General features: G+C 42.7%; 1 protein-coding gene across 1 annotated transcript in view; it reads right to left on the bottom strand.

Moving 5' to 3' along the window:
- The window catches only part of KCNH8 (potassium voltage-gated channel subfamily H member 8), a 482,250-nt gene that overhangs the window by 77,886 nt on the left and 377,223 nt on the right, over positions 1–27,141 (bottom strand). Inside the window, exons 9-11 of the mRNA XM_025294232.3 lie at positions 15,570–15,769; positions 14,461–14,710; positions 7,435–7,649 (exon numbers count right to left, since the gene is read on the bottom strand). Coding sequence (XP_025150017.3) covers positions 7,435–7,649; positions 14,461–14,710; positions 15,570–15,769 — 665 coding nt within the window. The remainder of the gene's footprint in view (positions 1–7,434; positions 7,650–14,460; positions 14,711–15,569; positions 15,770–27,141) is intronic.

Genomic DNA, 27,141 nt, shown 5'->3' with positions numbered 1-27,141 from the left:
GGGAGGAGACCATCAACAAAACCAAGAGACAAACACTGAGCGGGAGAAGGCGTTTGTAAATTACATATCCAAGAAAGGGTTGATACAAAAATATAGAAGGGATTTATATAACTCAATTTCAAAACCCCAAACATCCCAATTAAGAAATGGGCAAAAGACGTAAAATACTTTTCCAAAGAAGGCATGCAGAAGGCCAACAGGCACCTGAAAAGATGCTCAAATAACTCACTGGGGTAATGAGCTACAGCCCACGCCTGTAAGAATGCCCGTCATTAAAGGAGACAACAAATGGCAGGTGTTGGCGAGGCTGTGGAGGAGAGGAGCCCGCAGGTGCTGCTGGCGGAAATTAAATGTAAATATGGCCACTAAAGAAAACGGTGTGGAAGCTCCTCAAAGAACGTAGAACAGAAATACGTGTGTGTGCTCAGCTGTGCACGACCCAACAATTCTGAGTATTTATCTGAAGAAGATGAAAACACGGGTGTGGACAGATCCATGCGCCCTGTAATCACTGCGCGCTGCTTACTACAACCGAGACACGCAAGCAGCCTGGCGTCCAGCGACAGGTGGATGGACGAGGAGGGCGCGGCGTGCTGCGCGGGGAGCATACTCGGCAGAAAAATGATCAAACCCTGGCGCTTGCCGCAGCACGGCGAACCTGCAGAGTATTTCGCTATGTGAAATAAGTCAGGCAGGAAAACACGCTCCGTTTGAGTCTTACAGGTAGAACCTAAACGACAATACAAAAAACCAAAACGGAATAAAACAGAAACACACCGGTGGTTGCCAGAGGGGAGAGGGTTCGGGTTTGGGTGGGGAGTAAAGTAGGTGAGAGGGGCTGAGAGGGAAACACTCCTGGCTACGTGAAAAAAACAAAACAAAACCAAACTTCTGGCGACAAAATGAATAAGTCGCAGGGATATATCATTATACTTACGGACTTACAGCCAATAATATTGTAACAGCTTTGTACGGTGCTGGATGATTTACTGTAGTGATCATTTCATAAGATCTAAAAATATTGAATCACTATGTTGCACATCTTAATTTAATATTGTTTGTTAATTATAACTCAATTTAAAGAAAAAGAATAGATGCATGGAGAACCATTACATCACTTGTCTTTGGTCATGGTCAGGGAGAAACGTCTCAGCGTGTAACTCCCCTCTATACACCGCCTACAGGGGGGTGAGAGCAAGTTGACTCTTCGTTAGTATGAAACTTTTATATTTAATTATGTTTAACATACAGGTGTTATCTAATGCATGTAACCACTCTGGGAAGCTTTCCATTAATTGTGTCTATACATGTGCTTGTTTCACTCAGGAGTCAAGATTATGGGGTGTGCAGTTATGTAGCTACACGGCTGATGCCTGGTGCTTGGTGTGTAGAGAGTGTATTGCTCAGGGGGTTGGAGTATTGTGATGGATCAACCCACCATAAACTACCCCCGTAGCACCGAAGACGTCAAAAGTGGAGAGGGGCTGCTAAACATGGGTGCTCCTCCAGGCTCCCTTGTCTCTGTTCAGGAATCTGCTCTAAACTTCGGGGTAACCTCTTGTGCTCTCGTGGAGATGGCACTTTCAGCACCTTCACCCAGAGGCCCCTGACCCTCAGGACCCTAGGGAGCTCTCTCTCCTGTTACTAGAGAGACGGGAGACTGAAGGAGGAGACTACTTTTTATGCTGATCAGATTATATGAAATAATAGAAAACTGAGGGAAAAAATGGAGTAACCAACACACTTAAAATGTAATAAGCTTCCCGTCAAAGAAATGGTCAGAAGACCTAAATAAACATGTCTCCAAAGAAGACACACTGATGGCCAGTGCGCACACACAGAGTCTCAATATCACTGATTATTAGAGAAATGCAAATCAAAACTACAATGAGGTATCATCTCACAGCAATGAGAACGACCATCATGAAAAAACTGCAGTCAGTAAGTGGTAAAGAGGGTGTGGAGAAAAGGGAGCCCACCCACACTGCTGGTGTGGCTGTGACTGGGTGCAGCCACCGTAGAGAAGAGAAAGAGGGCTCCTTAAAAACTAAACAGAGTCAGATCCGGCAACCCCACTCCTCGGCATGGATCTGGAAAAGATGAAACCCTAACTCAAAAAGATACATGCACCTCAGCGTTCACAGCAGCACCATTTACAATAGCCAAGATTCGGGAGCAACCCAAATGTCCATCAACAGAGGAATGGATAAAAAAGATGTGGCACATATACACAACAGAATACTACTCAGCCACAAAAATGAATAAAGTAACGCCATTCGCAGCAACATGGATGAACCTGGAGGTTATCATATGACATCGCTTATGTGTGCAATCTAAAAAAATGAACGTGTTTACAAAACAGAAACACAGAGACAGAAAACACACTAGGGCGACCAAGGGGAAGGTGGGGAGGGCTAAGTTAGGAGTCTGGGATTAACAAACACACTGTGTCAGATATGAAACCAATCAACCACAAGGCCCTGCTGCAGAGCCAGGGGCCGCACTCAGTGTCACATGGTGCCCTACGCTGGAAAAGAACCCGAAAAAGAACACGTGCATATGTGAGGCTGAATCACAGCTGTACTGGGATTGTTGTACGTCTGAAACATTGTAAGTCAGCTATAATTCAATTACTGCTGCTGCTAAGTTGCTTCAGTCGTGTCCGACTCTGTGCGACCCCATAGACAGAAGCCCACCAGGCTCCCCCGTCTCTGGGATTCTCCAGGCAAGAACACTGGAGTGGGTTGTCATTTCCTTCTCCCATGCATGAAAGTGAAAAGTGAAAGTGAAGCCGCTCAGTTGTGTCCGACTCTTAGCGACCCCATGGACTGCAGCCTACCAGGCTCCTCCGTCCATGGGATTTTCCAGGCAAGAGTCCTGGAGTGGGTTGCCAGTGCCTTCTCCGATACTTCAACTAAAAAAATGGCAAAACATTTCAGGACCTCCCTGGCAATCCAGTGGTTAGGAATCCATGCGTCCACTGCAGGGGGCATGGGTTTGATCCCTGGTTAGAGAACTAAGATCCCTGTATGCCATGCGGCACAGCCAAAAAAAATTAAAAAAAAAATGAGTTTCATCGAAATGAGTTTCTTACCCCTGGTAAGGTAAAACAGGCATTGGCATTCGTTGCTCCACAGCCACACCAGCAGGTCAGAGTCCGTTACGTTCACACCCAGAAGGTGTCTACGTGCGACCATGTCAATATCTGATCTTCCGTGTATTAGCACTACTAACTTTGGAAACCTTATTTTAGATACTCTTCAGTCATTAGTTATGACTGAATTCTAATGTTAAGGCAAACTAAATTTCACAACCAACAACTGATGAGTCTGTGCTAAAACCAGTTTTATAGGGTTTACCATGAGAAGCTGTGAAGCAAATTTCTCATAATCTCCATAGACAGAAATAGCTGAATTAATCTATGTCATTATTGGGCTCATCAGGAGATACAAATAAGGACAAACATATAAAATGCACAGAGTGCATAAAATGAGTAATTAGCACGAGGTCAGAAAGTCCTAGCTTGCCTTTTCACAAACTCAGAACACGTTTTATACATTTTAATTAACTGGATGAGCTGCCATTCTAAAGTTACACAGTTTATCAGAGTTCTAGATTCATAGCTCACTGTGACATGCATAACTTTCGACTATCTCTTAAAACACTTTGTTTTTATTTCAAAACGGGTTGATGATCAGTCCACTCTTTATCCAGATATTCTGGTAACACTCTCTGTCACCTGATACTTTATGAGCACTTGTGAGAGAAGGTACATCCAGAAGGCAAGATCAGAAAGACACAAACCAATCAGAGAGAGACTTAAATCCTATCAGACACAGTGGGGAATCTGGGGATGAAGGCAGAGGATGAAGATAGGAGAGGAGGGGAAAGCAGAAATCAAGGGCTGAACGGCGTGGCAGAGGGGCCATAGGCGCTTTAAGAGCAAGGATAGAGTGAAGTTATATCTACACTGTTTGCATTTCCATGATGCAAATGTTCCTCCTTCTAGAATCCCTAGACCAAACTTTCACAAAGGATTCAACCCACTGGAAACTCTGTGTGATTGGATACTTTTGCCTGTGTGGGTGTGGAAACTAAGGACAGGGGCTGGGTCCACCTTGGTCTGACACGGGAGCAGTTGCAGCCATGATCATAGGTAATCGTCAGAATAGAAGCCCCACACCCCGCCAAAGTCACAGTATCCTTAGAAATAGCACAAGATTCTATACATATGCATCAATGGGAAAGAGACAGAGGGAGGGGATAAATGTATACATACAGCAGAAACTAATACAACATTGAAAAGCAATTATACCCCAATTAAAAAAATAGCACAAGACTATTTTTAGCCTATTAGACTATTTTTAGACTAGTTTTAATCTCCCCAGGATTATAAAATTATCGGTAAGTATGGTCCAAATTTATCTAGCCTGTAAAAGGCATAGCAACCCAGGATCTCGGTGGTTTTGTCACTGAGTCATGTGGGACTCTTTGCGACTCCATGGACTGTAGCCCACCAGGCTCCTCTTCCATGGATTCCCCAGGCAGGAACACGGGAGTGGGCTGCCATGCCGTCCTCCAGGGGATCTTCCCAACCCACAGACAGAACCCAGGTTTCCTGTGTTTCAGATGGTCTCCTGCATTGCAGGTGGATTCTTTACCAACTGAGCTACCAGAATCTTGAATATAGTGTAAATGTAAATTCTGAGTGATACAAGATTAGGAACTATAAAAAATAAAGATTTCAGAGCTCCAGTTCCCATTTGCCCTTAAAAATGTAGCTCAGAGGGGTCCTCTGTATAGAAGCATAAGTTTTTGTTTCAGCCATAGTGAAATAGCTAGTATTGAACTAAAAATAATTATAAAGCTGGACAAAACACATGAAAATAACTGTTTAAAAGCAATGGAGAACAACCAACTCAGGTCAGACTTGAAGGGCTATGACCCCTGAGAAAATGGAAGTCCATCAGTATGTAGGCCAGAATCCACTTTGGGGAGCCTTTCCCCTCTCCAAGGGAACTTCCTCCCCCAGGGATCGAACCCAGGTCTCCCACATTGCAGGTGGATTCTTTACCAGCCGAGCCACCAGGGAAGCCCTGAAGGTCATGTTTATCTAAGCGTTTTTCTGAGGGAATCTATTGCTTCACTGTGGGGCGGCAGAGAGTAGGAGAGAGAGGAGCAGTCTTCCTGGAGGAGAGCAATCCATTTGTCCCCAAACTCCCAGGATCTGAGGAGTGAATCCCAGGGAGGAGGCCCCCTCCTGTGCTGGCCCCCAGGGGTCAGCCAGCTCCTCACTTAGGGGCACGGGGCAGTCTCCAAGGAGCCCAGGGATTCGGTTCCCTCGTGATGCTCGGGGAGGCTCAGGCTGCAGGAAAGGCGTGTCAAATAGGAGGAGCTTTGGGCAACACCCAGGGATTTTAGCAGAGATTCCGAAACATGTCTTAGGGGTGAGAGCTGTACCACCAGGGTCGGGGCAAAACTGAAGCAGATCAACCTAACAAAGCCTAGGAGGAACTGTAGGCAGGGTGAAAGCGATTTGTTGGGTGCTCTGCCTGTCCCAGGAAAACATAACCCTATTAGAAGGAAAATAATACGAACGCTTTTTTCAAGAGTGGCTCAGATGGTAAAGAGTCTGCCTGCAGTGTGGGAGACCTGGGTTCGATTCCTGGGTCAGGAAGATCCTCTGGAGAAGAAAATGGCAACCCACTCCCGTATTCTTGCCTGGAAAATCCCATGGATGGAGGAGCCTGGGGGGCTACAGTCCATGGGGTTGCAAAGAGTCGGACACGACTGAGCGACTTTACTTTTTTCGTAAACAACATCTACATTGAAGCAAAGTCATGATATCTGTTTGAAAAATAGCAGGGGAAGGAAAGTGACCTCAAAAACAAAAAAACAACCCCTCCCCCAAAAAATAACAGATAAAGAAAAGAGTCTCATTGGCCTTTCAGACGCTGGAGGCTTAAAATCACTGTGATGAATGTTTCGGCAAAGACAAAAGGAGAATTAAAAATGGATTAAAGGTACGGCTCTTTAAAAGTAATTGAATGAAACGAATCTTGGGGTTGAGAGCCAATATTTTCCCTTTGTCCATGCTGAGGACACGTTGGCTCTCTCTCTGCTAGTGGTAAAGAACCTGACTGCCAGTGCCGGAGGCGCGGGTTCAATCCCTGGGTCGGGAAGATCCCCTGGAAGAGGATATATATAGGTGGGTTGCTATATAACCCATGGCAACCCACTCCAGTATCCTTGCCTGGAAATTTCCATGGCCAGAGGAGCTGTGTGTGTGATCACACACGTTACTTAACCATTCTGCATCTGTTTTCTGTCCTGTAAAACCTGACACTTAGCTTCAACAGAGGCTTTCGGCACTGAATAAAGCGCTTTACACTGACAGAGTCCTCAACACAAAAAGTTTTGAAATAAATATTTCCACCTCCTTTGCCATTTGCCTCCATCCATGGAGAGATGCACGCGTTCAAAACTGGTAATCCTGAGCTTCAGAAGGGGGCACCATCCATGTTCTGTCTGTCATTTGATGTCCTCAACCAAGAGGAAGTCAAACAACTTGGATTCCTTCTTTACCGACAGTTTGGAGAATGCTGATGACGATGTCCCCACAATATGGGTTAGTCAAAACAAGAGCCTCGCTTCTTAAACCCTTAGGGAAAAAAATCGAGACCAGCAAGTCTCTGGGGCAGAGCTCAAGGCAGCAGATGAAGGCGTCTGCTGATAGAGAGCGATACACACTCTGGCCTGCCTTCCAACAATCATTCCTATTAAGTCATTTGTCTCTCTGACACATTTAATGAAGTCATGTTCACGAGCAGCTTAATCACAGGACACAGTTTGGTACATATTTTGACAGGAAAGCTGTTTGTATAAACTGAAGCATGTAGCAAATATATAATTTCATAAAATGTCCATTATGCTTCCAGGGTGACAATCTTTGGTTTGAATCCTTTCATACATATTTACTCATTTTAAGACAGACTGTTTTGAGTCATGGTTAACAAATAAAAAGATATTCTTAAGCAAAATGCACGTCAAGCCAGTGGCGTAGGGAATACACCCCCATGTAGCAAACTCTGAACCATACGCCCTATCTGGAAATCTTTAAGTTCGGGAGAAATCACACCTCTCTAGCTAAATATTATATGCCCCCGACATTCATCCTGGTTATAAGCAAATGAAAATAAACAAGAAAAAAATTAAGAGAACTCCTCCATAAATCCTACTTTTCTAAAATATTGATAACATGCTCCCGGTTTGACTCCTGGCTAATTACCTAATTGCTCAATTAGTGACTGAACAGTCCCACCTTATCTGCTCAGAGACTTTTTGAAGTGAGGTCAGAACATGTTCTTTGCTGTTATAAATGATCTCCAGGCCCCGTGTGTTTGGATCTCAGCAGTAATTAGAAGGGAGACTTACATCACTCTCGTGACCTTCTCGAAGGTTGTATGTGAGGTCATGCTGAATGTCTTCCACAAATTTATGAGCATATTCTGGGTAAAGGTCCAGCACTTCAAAGAGTCCTTTGAGGATGATACACTGGAGATCACAGTAGGTTAGCGCCTTCACATCCGCGTTGGTCTTGATCACTTGGTCCTTAATTGATAGATTGGCTCCAATTAAATCCCCTTTCCCTTGAAACAGGGAGAAAAGAGACACGTCGCTTGAAAGACATCATTTGATTTACAGGCTTCATTTCTCTGAAATTACGCTCAAAGAAAAGAGCAACCTTTATCTGGGGCAGGGTTTCTCAGCCTGGGCAGGGTTGAGATTTGGGGCCCCATCATTCTGTGCTGGTGGGGGGAGCATTGGGTACAGGGTGGAATGTTTAGTGCATCTCACATCACCCACCCCCAGAGATAACAACCCCAAATATCTGCAGACATTGCCAAAGGTCCCTTGGCAATCTGAACCACACCTAGTCGAGAACACTCATCTTGAGAATAAAGCCTAGGAGACTGGGAGTTAGAAATTGTAGGTCACACATGGGCTCACATCAGTCCCCCGAAGGATTTGGTAAATGACTTTAGACAAAGCAGTTGACGATTTTGGTTACAGCTGCTTTGACTATTCAAAGGAAATAATAACAGTGCAGTTTTTCTGAGTAAAAATACTTTGGGATCTTGAAGTAAGGCCATCAAGAGGTTAATTATTAATCATGTCGATTCTAGTACTTTGGACAATAATATAAGCATCACCATCTGCTTTCTAATACACTCAAGTTGTTTTATTTATCTCTGAACACCTCTGCAAGACAGGGGGCGGGTGTGAAGGAGGAGCATCAAGAGGCAAAGACAACTTCTGGGCACTGTGGACAGTGAATGTACTGCACAAAATGCGAAACACGGGGCATAGTTTTAATGCTCCGTGACCGTGTGAAAATCCCATTTTCTCCAGCAAAAAAAGAAAATGAATAAATAAAAACTATGAGCCCTTCCCCTGTGGGGAGAAGGGTCTGACACTAGTCTGTTCACACTCTCTCTCACCCCAGCACCTCTGATATTTGTCTGTAAAACCTCTGCCCATCGGTTTTCAACTGGGAACCAGCTTACCTCCTTGAGTTTGCTGATTAGATAATATTGGGCAATTTCTCTGAATCTCTAAAATCTTGAACTTGATTTGAATCAGTCTAACCTAGCAGGAAGGTGAGCATGATCATAAGTGCTGGCAAAGAGCTGATTACAGCGTCAGCTTCATTTTAGACAGACCCATTAATGCACTCGGCGTCCAGAAATCAGAAAGAAAATCCATTCAGTTCTCAGACAAACTTAGGTTAAAAGCTGAGGTCATACGACCAAGTTCACAAAGAACACTGGCCTTGGACTCAAGACTGCAACGCAGGAGTTTCTGCTTTATCTTTGTCCTCAAACATCATCATGCCTGCGCTTTATTTTTTTCCAAATGGTCACTTTGTTCCATTTTGTAGAGAACCAACAACCAACATTTTGCCAGCCAAAACCCACCAAGCAAATAATGTCTTTGGAATGCTGTAGAACAAACTGTCCCAACCATTCTTCATTCAATTAATTTTTAAACTTCTAAATGTTTATTTTTTTATTTCACTGAGAATTTCTGGAAGCAGTTTCTGGCATGCAGCAGGCTTCAATCGCCAACTTATCCATGAATATCTGTATTCATAAGTATTTGTGGCAGACCAAAAACTCAAATTATTGAATTATATCTAGGTATTATCTTTTTAAAACCTTGAAATTGAGCCTATTTGGCAGAAGAAAAAAGACTAAACTCTACATTTATAGACACTGAGAGAATAAACAGCCGCGTGGTGCTGAGGAATCGATTGTCACCAATACTGACTTGGCGATTTCTCTTTTCTTGCATGTTTTGTTAGAAATCTAAATTGCTGCTCAAAGATTCAAAGCTGGGTACTGGTGTAAAATGTAAACATAGCCAGGTTGGACTGAGTACAGCAAATGCTCAAGCTTCGTATGCTGTGCTGCTCAGTCACTCCAGCTCACAACCAGCTCCGTGTGACCCCATGGACTGCAGCCCCCTAGGCTCCTCTGTGCACGGGACCCTCCAGGCAAGAAGGCTGGAGTGGGTTGCCGTGCCCTCCTCTGGGGATCTTCCCCACCCAGGGATCAAACCTGGGTCTCCTGCACTGCAGGCAGATTCTGTACTGCTGAGCCTCTGGGGAAGCCCCGAGTTTTGTACACCTGAGGAGAATTTACTTTGATGCACCAAGCTGCCATGGTGAGAATTCACATTTTCTACTTGTGTTTGGAAAAACTTTAGGGTCACCCTACTCTTGTACCTTGAGTGGCCACAGAATGGTGATTTCAGCCACAAAGGCCCCAGCATCTTGCTAACTTGGCATTCAAGAATTCTGGTTTTTTATTTATTCAGTGAATATTTATAGATCACTGACATGTGTGCCAGGCCTTGTGTGGAGCCCAATTTTCACCCTCACTAATTTTACAACTTTGTGGATTACTCACTTATCTAGATTTATAGCCTAGATCTAAGTTTCTTAATTACTCTGGGTTTTAGTATCCTTATTTCTAAAAGAAGGGAAGGTTTTTGTGGACCCTTACAGTCTCTGTTGGGGTTTCCCAGGTAGCCCAGTTAGTAAAGAATCCGCCTGCAGTGCAGGAGATCCCGGTTCGATTCCTGGGTCAGGAAGATCTCCTGGAGAAGAGATAGGCTACCCACTCCAGTATTCTTGGGCTTCCTGGTGGCTCAGCTGGTAAAGAATCCACCTGCAGTGCAGGAGACCCCAGTTCGATTCCTGGGTTGGGAAGTTCCCCTGGAGAAGAGATAGGCTACCCTCTCCAGTATTCTTGGGCTTCCCTGGTGGCTCAGCTGGTAAAGAATCCACCTGCAATGCGGGAGACCTGGGTTTGATCCCTGGGTTGGGAAGATCCCCTGAGGGGGACATGGCAACCCACTCCCGTGTTCTTGCCTGGGGAATCCTCATGGACAGTGGAGATTGGTGGGCTGCAGTCCATGGGGTCGCAAAGAGCCAGACGTGACTGAGTGACTAAGCCCAGCACAGCAGCATGGTCTCTATTACTCAGAATTGTTTCTGATATTTACTAATCAGTTATCTTTCCACTGGGGGGAAAAAAAGTTGATGGGAGGCATCTGCAAACTTTCCTGGTTAGAGCCATAACTTATGTTTAATTATAATTAGGCAGACTAATGCCATCTGTGAGCAGTGCATTTACTGGAGCTTTTTGTCTTCTTTTAAATCACAGTGAAGACATTGGTGGGAAAACAGTTACTGGGACATGAAATGAAGGTGCACAGGCAAACAAAATCTATCCCTGTAACAAATCCCTGCCTCTCTGTCAACTGCATCAGATTAAGAAATGCCTTTAAGAATTGACTGGACAATGGAATTGCTTGAATAAATTTTGGCTTGACAGGTGCTTGGTGATAGGTTTCCCTTACGATATTATGTATTAATTCATTTTGCTGGCAGAGTGAACATGTATTAAATAGCTATATTTAAGCAATGTGCTAAAGTTTATCAGAGTCAATATTGATTTATATTGGCCGATAAGATGATATTACCATAGGGAAAGTAAAATAGTTGATCTCCATTGAGATAATGTTAACCACAGAGAGAAAATATTAATAATTTATTATATTTGTTTGGGCTGGGTCCCAATACCACATAGGCATGTTTAGAAGGGCCATGTGGATTTAAATCACTTTTGAGAGGTACAGGGTACCAGCAAAGATATGAAATGTTAAATTTGGGAAGCTCAAGTTATGGAGGAAACCAGGGCCAGGGCACAAGCCAATGGCTTAATCTTTTAGCTGTTAGTATGGGCCACCAGGATTCCCCGGTGGCTCAGACGGTAAAGAGTCTGCCTGCAATGCAGGAGACCTGAGTTCGATCCCTGGGTGGGAGAAGGAAATGGCAACCTATTCTGGTATTCTTGTCTGGAAAATCCCATGGATGGAGGAGCCTGTCAGGTTACAGTCCATGGGGTCACAAAGAGTTGGACACAACTGAGCAACTTCACTTTCACTTTCTTTCGGAAGTTTTTTTTGAAAGAAGAAAATCTGGCGGAATCATGTATTACAAACAATAGTATTTACATAGAAGCTGTCAAATTTGTACTACTGTGACGTAATGTCAGGGATAACGCCCTCATATTCCATTCCTGGAGCAGTTGCTAGTTACCAGATTTAAACATTCACTACAATTATGGAAAAACCCATAATATATACATCTGAAAATGCTGGATCAATTTACTTCTGTGTATATCAAACCATAAGTTGCTAGAAAAATACTAAACCCTGTTATTTTTATTTTGATTAATTAGTTGTTTTACACCGTTGTGCTAGTTTCAGGGACAGCAGAATGAATCAGTCATACGTGTTCGCACATCCACTCGTTTGGATTTCCTTCCCGTGCGCGTCACTGCAGAGCACTGGACAGTCCCCTGAGCGGCACAGCGGGCCCTCATGGTGTCTATTTTATACACGGCAGTGTTCCTGTCACTCTCAGGCTCCCGACTCATCCCTCCTTCCCTTTTCGCCCGGTAACAGTAAGTTTGTTTTCTACGTGGGTGTCTCTGTTTTGTAAATAAGGTCATCTGTACCAGTTGTTTTTTTTTTTTAAGATTCCACATATAAATGATATCCTATGATATTTATTTCTTTGACTTATTTCACTCAGTATGACGAACTCTGGGTCCGTCCGTGTTGATGCGAACGGCACTAAATGCCCTTTGAAAAGCGGACTGTGTCCACAGGCCACAGAACCCACAGCGGAGCTGCGGAAACCCACAGAAAAATACTTCATACTTGGAGCGAGGTTTTCGAAGCAAATTTTCAAAGGATTCTCACTTTTAATTTGGAATAAAAAGTGATTGAATGACTGGTTTTTAACTTCACCGGGTTGATAAATGGGCAGGAAAGAGTGTTCAATTCTCCTCTTGAAAAACACACATATATAGAATCTCACCCTCACACTGATAACAAGCTGGCCACACCAAGGTCAGCTTGTTGCTATTTTATTTAGTCACCCTTCCATGCCTTTCTATCAAGGAGAAAACCATGGACTCCCCAACAGTCCAGTGGTTGAGGCTCCACCCTGCACGGCAGCAGGTGCCAATTCCATCCCCGGTCAGGGAGTGAAGATCCCACATGCCTTGTGGCCCAAAAGTCAAAACATGAAAGAGAAGCAATATTGTAACAAATTCAATAAAGATTTTTTTAATGGTCCAAATCAAAAAAAAAAAAAAAGGAGAAAAATATAGGGGTGAATCAAGAGTTGAATCCAAACTTTGGAAGGCAAGCCCCAGCTCTCCTCTGATTAAGAGGTCAACGGAAATCATCAGGAAGCAGTGGAAAGCACATCGGTGTTTCTCCCCTAGCTGCCTCCATCTCTGCACCTCTAACTGGGCTCATCACAGAGACCTAAAAGGGCTGCAAGATTGGAACTGGACAGTGGACATGTAACACATCACTCATGTCAAGGAAGCAATCAGTATTCTCTTCCAAAATAGAACCCATCCTGAAGCTTATAGTGAAAATCGACTGACTGCATACTTACAACAGTCATATAGACTAAAGGCATTGTTTAAGACAGAGAACAGGCTTCTGGACACGGGGAGAGGGGAGAGGGTGAGATGTATGGAGAGAGTAACATGGAAACTTACAACACCATATGTAAAACAGACAGCCAGCGGGAATTTGCTGTATGGCTCAGGAAACTCAAACAGGGGCTCTGTATCAACCTAGAGGGGTGGGATGGGGAGGGAGGTGACAGAGGGGTTCAAGAGGGAGGGGATATATGTATACCTGTGGCTGATTTATGCTGAGGTTTGACAGAAAACAACAAAATTCTGTAAAGCAATTAGCTTTCAATTAAAAGATAAATTAATTTTTTAAAAGGCATTGTTTAGAGGGGTAAAGTACGCTGGATAGAGCGTCTGAAGACCTAGGTTAGCTTTGACCTTGGGAAAAAAAATACCTCTCATCTGCCTCTTTGTGTGAGGAAAATTTAACGAAGGTCACACATGTGAAAATATTTTGTAAAGGGCTAAGATGTCCACAGAATTAGGTTCTTGAAAATGGAAATTAAAAAAAATTTAAAATGCTGCATTAGCCACTTTTAATTAACATAAGTTCTAAATATTGGTGTTCTGCACTGGCGTTCAAAATATATTGTTTACCTGTTTACCTGATTCATTCATAGGCCTTCAAGAAATATGAGTTGAAAAAATAAATGAAAATGATTTTTAAAAGAGGTACACATAAAATTGTATCAATAGATAGGAACTTTTCTACATCAACCCTGCATGTCATCTGCTGTTAGCTGACCTTTACATTTCAATAAACACTGATTTCGCCTTAATAGTTGGAGTCAACTTTGTGATACAGAATCTTCCCAAATTGTCCTGTGAGTTTGAGGGAGGAAAATTAGCCAATCATCACCTTGACAGTATCGCATTAATGATTGCTACGAGGGCTTATGCTCAATATGCATTCATTTTTGTGTTATTTGTGGCACAGAAAAAACAATTTTCAATGTTCTTCTCTGAATGGATTCTCCACAAAAATGCAGAAACATTCTTAAAACAGGAGCTATTTCACCAAGACGCAGTGTACATCATCATTCATAACCTGGCTTTAGGGATCAAACAGAACTTTGATCAAACAGATCAAACAGAAGTGTTCATTCTCTTGCCATGTTATTGGGAGAAATTAAGTTAACTATTATTTACTCACTAGTAAAATAGGGACAATATTTATTAAAAACGGCTTTTTAGTAAAAGTCAAAACAGGTGTTGCATATAACAGCACAGGGCATAACAGCAAAAGTAATAACTTGCAGATTAAACTCATGTCCTGAATTGACATACTCTTCCCTTGTTTTCCTTCTCTCAGTCACAAGTTCTCCCCCCTTTTCATCTCCTTAATTCATGCTTCAGAGAAGAATTTCATGGAGCTTTCAACAAGACCTACCGAGGATGGCCAGCACCGTGCTGTCTTTAAGAACCTCCATGGAGCCCGAGCACACGAAGTAGATGGCCTGCAAAGCGTCCCCCTGGCGCAGCAGGTACTCCCCGGGGGCGCAGAAGGAGGTTTTGATGTGCAGAGACAGCGACCGCAGGCAGCCCCGGCTGGCGCACTCGAACAGGGACAGCTGCAAGATCTCCTTGTTTAGGTGCATGGTGATGTCGGAGCGGAGCTCGTCTGGGAAGTCCTTCAAAAGCTGCCAGAGAAGATGAAAGAAGGAACCAAGCTGGGGAGCAGTCCTGTGTCGCTGACCGACTGTAGGACCACAGGGACCTTTCCCCACTGTTTGACCAGTCAGAGGACAGAAGAGGAAGCGACATGTACGAATAATCCCGGATTTCTGTGACTGTGACCCGGGCCGTGTGCTCCTGAATCATCAGCTATTAATAAGTCTGGAGAAAGACAATCAATTAATAAAAGACTCTAGAATGAAACACATTGTTCCTTGCGGCCTGCTTCTCACAAAGACACTTGACTCGGGACAGAAGACATGGAGTTTAGGCCCTCTAGAATTTCCTTGGCTGTCCTGATCATCTGAAGAGAGGAAAAACCAAAGAAGCACTTAAAAATATTGATGGCTGGCTTTGTTGGCAGGTTGATGGGATGGCTGCTTGACTTATAGGATACAGACAGTGGTGGTCCAGGGTGTTTCTGGAAGTCCAAACATAACACGTTTACAGAAAAATGCATTTTTTACTTTGTTGGATCTAAAGGTAAACTTTAGCTTGATTAATGTAATAGCCCATGATTATACCATTCAACTGTCGTAACCATTGGTTCCTTCAAACAGGGTCATCTCACATGAAAATATGTCTACCTGACTGACCGAAGTAGCAAGCTACTGTGAAACACTGGCCAGTCCACAGTGACATCATGGAAACGTAAGCAAGACCAGACAAAAGAACCCCTGCGGGGGTCATGAGAAGCTAAACGCAAAGAGATAAAGAAGTTGGTAGGTGTGTGCTTCACTTCTTAGACCTGCACTAAAGCGCTTGCTTTTACCTTAGAATATGTGCTTTCTGCCTGAAAATGTCAACAGGAGAAATTCACATTACCTCATTGGAATCTATTCCATTGTTGACTGACCAGGTTGTCTGGAAATACTCCAGCATCCTCTGCTTGAGCTGCTGGGGCAGGTGATGGACACGGATGAAGTCCTTCAGATCCTTGGTTCTGGTGTGATAGAGGGACCACCTGGAGTACATCCTCTGGATGATCGCCGTCACGTTTCCGAACACCAGGGCGTGCATCAAGGCTGAGGAGACAACGCCACACGTCACGGGGGCGGGGGCCTCCTCACCTACAAGCCTGCAGGCTGTGGATCGGGGTCAGTGGCGCACGCCTGCGTGGTCACTGCATCACAGCCACTTTTCTAAGTGAAAATCATGGAATTTTATTCAGATAAAGGCTGTAAGTTGAAGCCGATTTAGCTAGATAAGATATCTATATTTTATAATGAGCTTGCTTTTCAGCACATTGACCCTGTATGCTTGATATCATATTCCTTGACTTGCCAATTTTCGAAGAGACAAGAAACTATGATTTAAAACATTTTAATCTATGAGCAAAGGGTACTTCAAGCTTTTTCTGCTCATACGTGGTGAAGGGGAGAGACTTGTTTATAAAATGGATTCTAGCGCAGCATGCAGGTATCATGACTTCCCTGATACAGTAAGTTAACTGAGACAGTTAACCCATTTACTGGTTACACTTAGTACATTGAATGGAATATCATTTCTCCTTCTTAAATATCTTGTAATTTACTTAATTAAGTTCATGAATCATGATTCACATTGAATAAATTATTTTAAAAGGATGTCAGTGATCTTAGATGCTGATAATAATAGAATTAATTTAAATATATATATATTTTTTCTTTTTGGCCTCACCACACAGCTTATGGGATCTGAGTTCCCCCTACCAGGGACTGAACCTGTGCCCCCTCCGGGGGAAGCACAGACTTAACCACTCCAGGGAAGTCCCAGGAGAAGTTATCATTGAAAGAAACCTGGACTATAGTAGTTACTCACCAAATATTAGCCAAGTAAATTAATTAACCCATTCTAATGATCATGTTTCTACCTACATTAGAAGACTATCCACAAGCCTTCATTCAGCCATAAACGTGTCTGACCCTATATACACAGCTCTGAGAGATGAGGGAGTCCCACACGCCGAGAGTGTGTTACACGCCGAGAGCATGTGCACGTCCAGTTAGACGATGGCACCGTTATTCTGACACGGGCATTTCGCTGACAGCCACTTTGCCACAGGATGCATCCCGATTTAGTCATTTCGATTCCATGTGGCTTGATCAGAATAAAAATATCTTTTGAAAAACACTCAATAATATGAAAAACAGACCCCCTTTGACCCACACTTAATCTGCTGGCTACCATTCCAGTTATGACAAAAACTTTTATTTTGTACTCTATTCAACATCTGTGTTATTCTAACAGTTGGGTATAGTCGGGTAGAGTTGCGTGTGTGCTAAGTTGCTTTAGTCGTGTCTGACTCTGTGTGACCTTATGGACTGGAGCCCACCAGGCTCCTCTGTCCACAGGATTCTCCAGGCAAGAATACTGGAGTGGGTTGCCACGCCCTCCTTCAGAGGATCTTCCAGACCCAGGGATCGAGCTCACGCCTCTCATGTCTCCTGCAGGGGCAGCCAGTTCTTTTCCGCTAGCAGCGACTGGGAAGCCCATAGTTATGTAGGTATGATGAAACTGTTTTAATAATTTCATAGAATAAGCTATCAAGTCAGGGCCTTATAGTTTTATTACAATAACAATTACATTTCAAAAGTAAGTCTATTAAAAAAAAAAAAACTGGGTTAACCTTTATGAGAATATTAGTCTCTTCCCCAAAGCCATCATTTGAAATTAGTTTTAGGATATTAAATGTGACACATTTATATTAATAAAGACTCCAAAAAAGATGTTAGAAATGTAATTGAGGATTTCCTAGCCAATCTGAACCCCAGCTCTTTAGTTGCTTTAAGAGCGATAGATATTAGAAATTTTGAGACCATTCAAGGAACAAAGAATCAACAGAGAAAACCAGGAGCTGTGTGTCGAGCCCTTGCTGCCCTTCTGAGAAGAGCCAGATGGTCCATGAATATGTGACTCCCATTTCGATGAGGTTTCTTGGTCAGATAGTATTTTTTTTTTTAATTGGTGTATACTTGCTTTATAAGGTTGCATTAGTTTCTACTGTACAGCAAAGCAAATCAGCTATATGTGCACATCTCTCTCCTCTTTTTTGTATTTCCTTCCCATTTAGGTCACCACCGAGCACTGAGCAGAGTCTCCTGGGCTACAGTTTCTTAGGAGTTATCTGTTTTATGCATAGCAGTGTATATATGTCAATCCCAACCTCTCAATTCATCCCCCACCCCGGGGTCCATACATTCATTCTCTGTGTGTCTCTATTTGTGCTTTGCAAACATAGGTTCATCAGGACCTAATGTTTCTAGAGTCCACATGTATGCATTAATATATGGTATTTGTTTTTCTCTTTCTGACTCACTTTATCTCTACCTCCTCACTGAGACTTGCCCTCCCTAAAGCACCAACAGAGTGTAATGAGAGATCAGGCTTTGTTGACCAGAATTCCAGAGAGGATGGGGCCTGGGGATGGGATTTGTCTTACAGAAGAAGTAGAGTGTGCAGATGGACTCAACTTCCCAGGAGCTGCACGCTCTGGGGCGGGATCAGGAATCTCAAAGTCAGAAAAGATGTGAGGATTTGGCCCTAAACAGTAGCTGTTGGTCTAACAGTGGGAATGGCCGAGTGGCTCCACCAGGAGGGAGCCCGAGAAGGCCTGGGACCCACCTGGGTTTGTGGAACTGGGAGAAAGAATGAGGTGTGCCCACGTTTCAGCATCAATCCCTGTGGGATCGGCCAGGAGGTAAGACGCTCAGGGAAGGGAGCAGCTTCCCACTCCAGTATTCTTGCCTGGAGAATCCTGTGGACAGAGGAGCCTGGTGGGCTCCAGTCCGTGGGGTCACAAAGAGTCAGACATGACTGAGCAGTTAAGCACACAAGAAGCTCAGGGGTTGGGAGAAATCACTAACTTCAGCAGGTTTTAGTTAAAAAAAAAAAAAGACTAAAAATGTCTATTTTGTCTGTTAAGACCTGTCAAAACATTTCTGTGCCAAAATCCCAATTTCTAAGGAATTATGTTAAAGATTTCTTAGCATCAAAATCGATAAATTAGTGCAAATGTGTCAACCTGTTATTGTATCCATCCTTCTGAATATTTCAAGATAGCCCCAACTCGAATTCTTTCTTGCCCCTACATTTATCAGAAATTAACCTCTGTCATACTAACTTCCAGCTAATCTAACACTGGACTTAAAACTCTTTATCAGGTTAAACATTACCATTTCTCTATGGAAAATATGGCCCTGATGCTAATAAAGTCAACCCATATTAACAAGAAAGGTCTCAATATTTTGAAGAAGTTACTAGAATAGAGTTAAACTTAAGGTCTATATACAGGAGGCAATATAATGTTGCAGAGGAAATATGGACTTTGGAATCAGACCCCACTGGATTTAAATCCTGGTTATACCACCTTCTAATTTTGTAAATCAGACAAGATATATAATTCCCTTGCATGGTTTTTTTATATGTAAAATGGGCATAATTGTACCTTATTGACAGGATTATTCCTATCAATAAGGATTTAAAGTGTTAATATATGTTTTTAAAAAGTGCCTGATGTGTGTGAAAAACAGTGGGTGCTCAAATTTATGTTAAATTTTCCATCAAAGTAAAAAGTGCTATGCATTTTCAGGTTGCTCAGTGGTATACAATTATGGGGAGAAACCCAGATTTAAGGTTTTCCAGCAACCTGTCAAATAATTAAGAATGGTGGTTTGTGTAAATAACTTCTTGATGGAAGAAATTCAAGAAATATTTAAGAAACGCCTGCCACATGCCAGCATGCATAGGTGTATATTCTTTCTAAATGTTCAAAGATGAAATGTCTCTCAAAGGATTAAAACTATCCCAAGAAAAACACATATCGCTTAACAACTAAATGTTGAATGGTTATTTGTAGGTCATAAAGAGAGGTCCATTCTGATGCTTAAATATTTTATCTGCAAGAGGAGATCTCTATTTATGATAAACACTCAGCAAAGGAAAGAACTGATTCTGCTCCAAGTCCAAGGAGTTAAACATCAATTTCAGGCCGTGTTAATACATTTACGTGACTTCGCTGATGTCGCAGATGGTAAAGCGTCTAACTATGATGTAGGAGACCCAGGTTCAATCCCTGGGTTGGGCTCAGTGTTTGGAAGCCCCACCATCTGTAAAAGTATGTAGTAATAGTCTTTTATGGCAATTAAACTGAGTATGGAGGACAATTTTATTTCATTTATTAATACTACTTTCCTTATTATGTGTGCGATTTTTACCTTTGCTTTGCTTAATTATAATGGGTGTAAAGCACTTAAAGTAAGAGAAGTAATATGTTCAGATCATTTAGCATCCTAATTGTACATTATCAATAAAATGAATTACTGGGTTAATTGTAGTATTCACAAGTGTTGTTGGGAAGTAACTAGTATATGTCTGAGTCATAATTTCAAAGTCTCATTTTAGCATAGGAAGTGAATAAGTAAAAGTCACTCAGTCGTGTACGACTCTTTGTGACCCCATGGACTATACTGCCCATGGGATTCTCCAGGCCAGAACACTGGAGTGGGTAGCCTTTCCCTTCTCCAGGGGATCTTCCCAACCCAGGGATCGAACCCAGGTCTCCTGCATTGCAGCGGATTCTTCACCAGCTGAGCCACAGGGGAAGCCCAGTATATGTCTGAGTCATCATAATTTCAAAGCCTCATTTTAGCATAGGAAAATACTTCTAATTTAAGTAGTTAAAAAAATAAAACCTAGCTCTCATAGTCTCTCAGTTTCCAAAGCTATTGCTTCTCTGCCCTGGGTGATCGTTTTCACCCTGGTGAAGTGTGTGTAACTGTCAGGCCAGATCACTCCATCTGCTATCAAACTTTGACAGAAGAACTTCTATATCCAGGTCAGTCTGGAAATTATCCTTTGCTTTTCCTTTTATTCCCAGCAAATTTGATGTGTATCATTCTTAAAGTAGCATGCTAGGCCTGCTGCTGAGTGTGTGGGAGGCTCTTTTGCATTGTGTAGGAGTTTTGTATAGAACATATTTTGTAAAATATCATCATAATATCAGGTCTTTGGAGGACATTCAACAATCGGGATCCGAGAAGAAAATAAACAGACCTCGAGTGAAAACGCGTTCTTACAGGCTGCCTGGCTTTCTCTTTCCTTTTTTATCTTTCCTTTCCCTTTCCCCTTTCTTCCCCGCTCCCTCCTCTCCCCCTCCTCTCTCTCCCTTTCTCTCCACCACTTCTCTTTCTGGATTTGGAGAAACCTTGCTATCCTGAGATACAACATCAATTCTGGTTCCTTTAGTCAACTACTTTGGAGTGAGTCCACAGTGGGACGAGGCTCTCCTGGTCATAAGCAAACTAGAGTTCAGGCTCTGGGGTATTTCAGCTGCCCTGCTCCTACCTCTTGGCTACTTATTGCCCTGGAATTTTCCAGTCCTTGCTATAAGTACACGGTTTGTGGGCGGCAGTTGGCGGAGAAATCAGAAAGTGAGATCAACTTTCTAAATGATGAACTGAAATGGCAGTGTAAAGGTACCTTAAAAACAGCAAACTTCTGGGCCTAATAAAACCACATCAGGGTAGTAAATATAGGCTAAGAGGACCCAAGAATGCCTTGGCTGTTGAGTTTAACTCCACATTTTCCATGACAACGATGCCATATTTGAACTAGACATGTTCTTAGAGAGGAGTCCTCTTCATTAGGAAGCTTTGTCTAACCTCCAAGGCTGAGCTAATGGTCCCAATACTTTTGGCTCACTCACTAGGGTACCGTTAAGTCGCCACTAATAAGCAGAAGAACTTTAAAAGACACGGCAAAATGTTCTCAAGATATTCTGTTTGGTGACAAAAATGGTATGTGAAATTGATATAAATCTTTCAGAAGATAGGGATGCAAATGTATAAAAAGACTATAAAGAATATCTTTTTGGAGACGGGATTATATGTACTTTTACTTTTTATGTGGATTTTTCCGGTTCTTTCGAAATGTGCATTATGAAGCTAAAATGGAAAAATAAAGAACATCATCTGCCTAAGTACCTATTTCCATTACTCCGCTGTGAACTCCTCGAAGGAAAGCATCCTAGCTTAGTCATCTTTGTTTCCCCAGCATCTAGCACAGTGCCTAGAATACTTTAAGTGTGTCATAAATATTTATGGAACTGAAATGAACCTCTGGCACTTTGATACTTTCTTTAAAAAGTTTTATAATCACACCAACGTAGCTGAGAAAATTTATGAATGGTTTGGTCCCAAGCCTGTCCCAACATCCTGATCCCAATCCCCAAAGGCAGTCTTTCCAAATTGCTTCTTTTAGGTCTTGTAATTATCACGCATATTGTAGATCACCTCCACTGATTGACTCACCATATTAAGACAAAACCTAAAAAGCGACTTGACATGAAAGCCACCGATGTCAGCTCAGCGCTATCCCCGTTCTCGTCCCACCCTGGATACTCACATTATCACTTTTAGGTCATCTATTATACTTGTACAGGATAAAATTCATACCAAAGACCCACAATGGAGAAATCACACACATGCTAAACGCAGAGCTCACTGAGATTTCTCAGAATGAACAGACCTATGGGATCCCCTCAGATGAACAGATGGTGTATTATCAGCATTCCAGACTCCCTGGAGTTCGTCTCATAATCACTAGCCAGCACCCTCACCAAGGTAACCACGGTTATAAATCATACTGCAATCAATAAGTTTTGCCTCCTCTTTAACTTTCCTTAAGCAAAGTCCTACCATAACCACTTACCTGTGTCTGTCTGCTCTGGTCAGCATGCATTCATAAGGTTTATCCCTGTGGTCACACGACATAGCAGTCCATTCATTCTCATCACGGTACAGTATGAACAATCATTTCACAATTTACATACTTATTCTCCTATTAATGAGCATTTCCACTTTGCAATTTTTTCAGTAATGCTTCTATATGTATGTCTATGATGTGTCTACATGTGATTTTCTGCTGGATATACCTTCACAAATGGAATTGTTGAGCCACAGAAAATAGGTATGTTCAGACTTGGCAAATGCTGACGACTCCTGTACCAACTGACCCACTTTAGAGGAGAAGTCAAGATGCTCCATATCCTCTCAAACTCTTAGGGCGGTCAGTGTTTTCAAGTACACCTTTCTGGTGAATGTAAATGCTATCTAATTTTGATCTTAATTTGTATATCCTAGATGAATGAAGCCGGGCAACTTTTTTGTATGTTTATTGTTTATTCTGGTATGGAAATCTATGTTTCAAGTGCTTAAAAATCTTTAACACATTTTTTAGTTGTCTGATCTTATTGATTTGTAAGAGTTCTTTATATATAATAGATGAGTCTTTCATCAGATACATGTTTGTTTTTGCAAATAACTTCTATCCTGTGGTTTGCCTCTTCACATTCTAAATAATATCTTTTGATAATTAGAAAAGGCTTCCCTTGTGGCTCAGCTGGTAAAGAATCCACTTGCAATGTGGGAGACCTGGGTTTGATCCCTGGGTTGGGAAGACCCCATGGAGAAGGGAAAGGCTGCCCACTCCAGTGTTCCGGCCTGGAGAAGTCCATGGCCTGTATAGTCCATACCATCACAAAGAGTAGGACGCGACTGAGAGACTGTCACTTGATAAATAGAAGCTCTGAAATTCAATTTATCACACTTACTCTTGTGGATATGGCTTTTTGTGTCATGCTTAAGAAATCTTTGCCAAACCCAAGGTCATGAAAATACTCTCCTATGCTATCTTTTGGAAATGAATTGTCCAAGGAGACACATGACAAAGCAAAAGCACAAGGGAAACCCCTTTATTGAGAAAGGGTGCCCATCTGGAGAGCAACAGGGTCTTTAATCTAACGTCTGATGTCAGGGGACGCAGCCGAGAGGAGCTACCCCATGCCCGAGGTCAGGAGCTGCAACCAAGATGAGCTGCCCCATGCCTGAGGTTAGGGGTGGCGGCCAGGAGGAGCAACCCCAGGTCCAAGGAGTGGCAGCTGCAGCGGCAGGAGAGCCGAGAGGAGCTACTCCACGTTCAAGGTCAGGAGGGGTGACCTCATTCAAGGTAAGGAGCAGCGGCTGCGCTTTGCTGGAGCAGCCGTGAAGAGATACCCCACGTCCAAGGTAAGAGAAACCCAAGTAAGATGGTAGGTGTTGCGAGAGGGCATCAGAGGGCACACACACTGAAACCATAATTACAGAAAACTAGTCAATCTAATCACATGGACCACAGCCTTGTCTAACTCAATGAAACTAAGCCATGCCATGTGGGGCCACCCAACATGGTCAGGTCTTGGTGGAGAGGTCTGACAGAATGTGGTCCACTGGAGAAGGGAATGGCAAACCACTTCAGTATTCTTGCCTTAACAGAATGAAAAGGCAAAATGATAGGAGACTGAAAGATGAACTCCCCAGGTCAGTAGGTGCCAAATATGTTACAGGAGATCAGTAGAGAAATAACTCCAGAAAGAATGAAGGGATGGAGCCAAAGCAAAAACAATACCCAGTTGTGGATGGGACTGGTGATAGAAGCAAGGTCCGATGCTGTAAAGAGCAATATTGCATAGGAACCTGGAATGTTAGGTCCATGAATCAAGGCAAATTGGAAGTGGTCAAACAGGAGATGGCAAGAGTGAACGTCGGCATTCTAGGAATCAGCGAACTAAAATGGACTGGAATGGGTGAATTTAACTCAGATGACCATTATATCTACTACTGTGGGCAGGAATCCCTCAGAAGAAATGGAGTAGCCATCATGGTCAACAAAAGAGTCCAAAATGCAGTACTTGGATGCAATCTCAAAAACAACAGAATGATCTCTGTTCGTTTTCAAAGCAAACCATTCAATATCATGGTGATCCAAGCCTCTGCCCTAACGAGTAACGCTGAAGAAGCTGAAGTTGAACAGTTCTATGAAGACCTACAAGACCGTTTAGAAATAACACCCAAAAAAATGTCCTTTTCAATATAGGGGACTGGAATGCAAAAGTAGGAAGTCAAGAAACACCTGGAGTAACAGGCAAATTTGGCCTTGGAGTACAGAAGGAAGCAGGGCAAAGGCTAATGGAGTTTTGCCAAGAGAACACACTAGTCATAGCAAACACCCTCTTCCAACAACACAAGAGAAGACTCTACACATGGACATCACCAGATGGTCAATACCAAAATCAGATTGATTTTATTATTTGCAGCCAAAGATGGAGAAGCTCTATACAGTCAGCAAAAATAAGACCAGGAGCTGACTGTGGCTCAGACTATGAACTCCTTATTGCCAAATTCAGACTTAAATTGAAGAAAGTAGGGAAAATCACTAGACCATTCAGGTATGACCTAAATCAAATCCCTTATGATTATACAGTGGAAGTGAGAAATAGATTTAAGGGACTAAATCTGATAGACAGAGTGCCTGATGAACTATGGAATGAGGTTCATGACATTGTACAGGAGACAGGGATCAAGACCATCGCATGGAAAAGAAATGCAAAAAAGCAAAATGGCTGTCTGGGGAGGCCTTACAAATAGCTGTGAAAAGAAGAGAAGCAAAAAGCAAAGGAAAAAAGGAAAGATATAAGCATCTGAATGCAGAGTTCCAAAGAATAGCAAGGAGAGATAAGAGCCTTCCTCAGCGATCAATGCAAAGAAATAGAGGAAAACAACAGAATGGGAAAGACTAGAGATCTCTTCAAGAAAATTAGAGATAGCAAGGGAACATTTCATGCAAAGATGGGCTCAATAAAGGACAGAAATGATATGGACTTAACAGAAGCACAAGATACTATGAAGAGGTGGCAAGAATACACAGAAGAACTGTACAAAAGAGATCTTTATGACCCAGATAATCACGATCGTGTGATCACTGACCTAGAGCCAGACATCCTGGAATGTGAGGTCAAGTGGGCCTTAGAAAGCATCACTATGAACAAAGCTAGTGGAGGTGATGGAATTCCAGTTGAGCTATTCCAAATCCTGAAAGATGATGCTGTGAAAGTGCTGCACTCAATATGCCAGCACATTTGGAAAACTCAACAGTGGCCACAGGACTGGAAAAGGTCCGTTTTCATTCCAATCCCAAAGAAAGGCAATGCCAAAGAATGCTCAAACGACCGCACACTCACACTCATCTCACACGCTAGTAAAGTAATGCTCAAAATTCTCCAAGCCAGGCTTCAGCAGTATGTGAACCGTGAACTTCCAGATGTTCAAGCTGGTTTTAGAAAAGACAGAGGAACCAGAGATCAAATTGCCAACATCCGCCAGATCATCGAAAAAGCAAGAGAGTTCCAGAAAAGCATCTATTTCTACTTTATTGACTATGCCAAAGCCTTTGACTGTGTGGATCACAATAAACTGTGGAAAATTCTTCAAGAGATGGGAATACCAGACTACCTGACCTGCCTCTTGAGAAACCTATATTCAGGTAAGGAAGCAACAGTTCAAACTAGACATGGAACAACAGACTGGTTCCAAATAGGAAAAGGAGTACGTCAAGGCTGTATATTGTCACCCTGCTTATTTAACTTATATGCAGAGTACATCATGAGAAATGCTGGATTGGAAGAAGCACAAGCTGGAATCAAGATTGCCAGGAGAAATATCAATAACCTTAGATATGCAGATGACACCACCCTTATGGCAGAAAGTGAAGAAGAATAAAAAACCTCTTGATGAAAGTGAAAGTGGAGAGTGAAAAAGTTGGCTTAAAGCTCAACATTCAGAAAACGAAGATCATGGCATCCGGTCCCATCACTTCATGGGAAATAGATGGGGAAACAGTGGAAACAGTGTCAGACTTTATTTTTTGGGGCTCCAAAATCACTGCAGATGGTGATTGCAGCCATGAAATTAAAAGACCCTTGCTCCTTGGAAGGAAAGTTATGACCAACCTAGATAGCATATTCAAAAGCAGAGACATGACTTTGCCAACAAAGGTCTGTCTAGTCAAGGCTGTGGTTTTTCCAGTGGTCATGTATGGATGTGAGAGTTGGACTGTGAAGAAAGCTGAGTGCCAAAGAATTGATGCTTTTGAACTGTGGTGTTGGAGAAGACTCGAGAGTCCCTTGGACTGCAAGGAGATCCAACCAGTCCATCCTAAAGGAGATCAGTCCTGGGTGTTCATTGGAAGGACTGATGTTAAAGCTGAAACTCCAATACTTTGGCCACCTCATGTGAAGAGTTGACTCATTGGAAAAGACCCTGATGCTGGGAGGGATTGGGGGCAGGAGGAGAAGGGGACGACAGAGGATGAGATGGCTGGATGGCATCACCGACTCGATGCACATGAGTTCGGGTGAACTCCGGGAGATGGTGATGCACAGGGAGGCCTGGCGTGCTGCGATTCCTGGGGTTCAAAAAGTCGGACAAGACTGAGAGACTAAATGGAACTGATGTTATCTTTTAGAAGTTTTATTGTTTTCCCTTTACCATTGAATGAAAATCCATCTGGAATTAATTTCAACTTAGTGTTAAGATGGTCGTTT

The sequence above is a fragment of the Bubalus bubalis genome, chromosome 1 (assembly GCF_019923935.1).
Source record: "Bubalus bubalis isolate 160015118507 breed Murrah chromosome 1, NDDB_SH_1, whole genome shotgun sequence".
NCBI classification, from domain to species: domain Eukaryota; kingdom Metazoa; phylum Chordata; class Mammalia; order Artiodactyla; family Bovidae; genus Bubalus; species Bubalus bubalis.
This window is presented reverse-complemented; position numbering and strand designations above follow the sequence as displayed.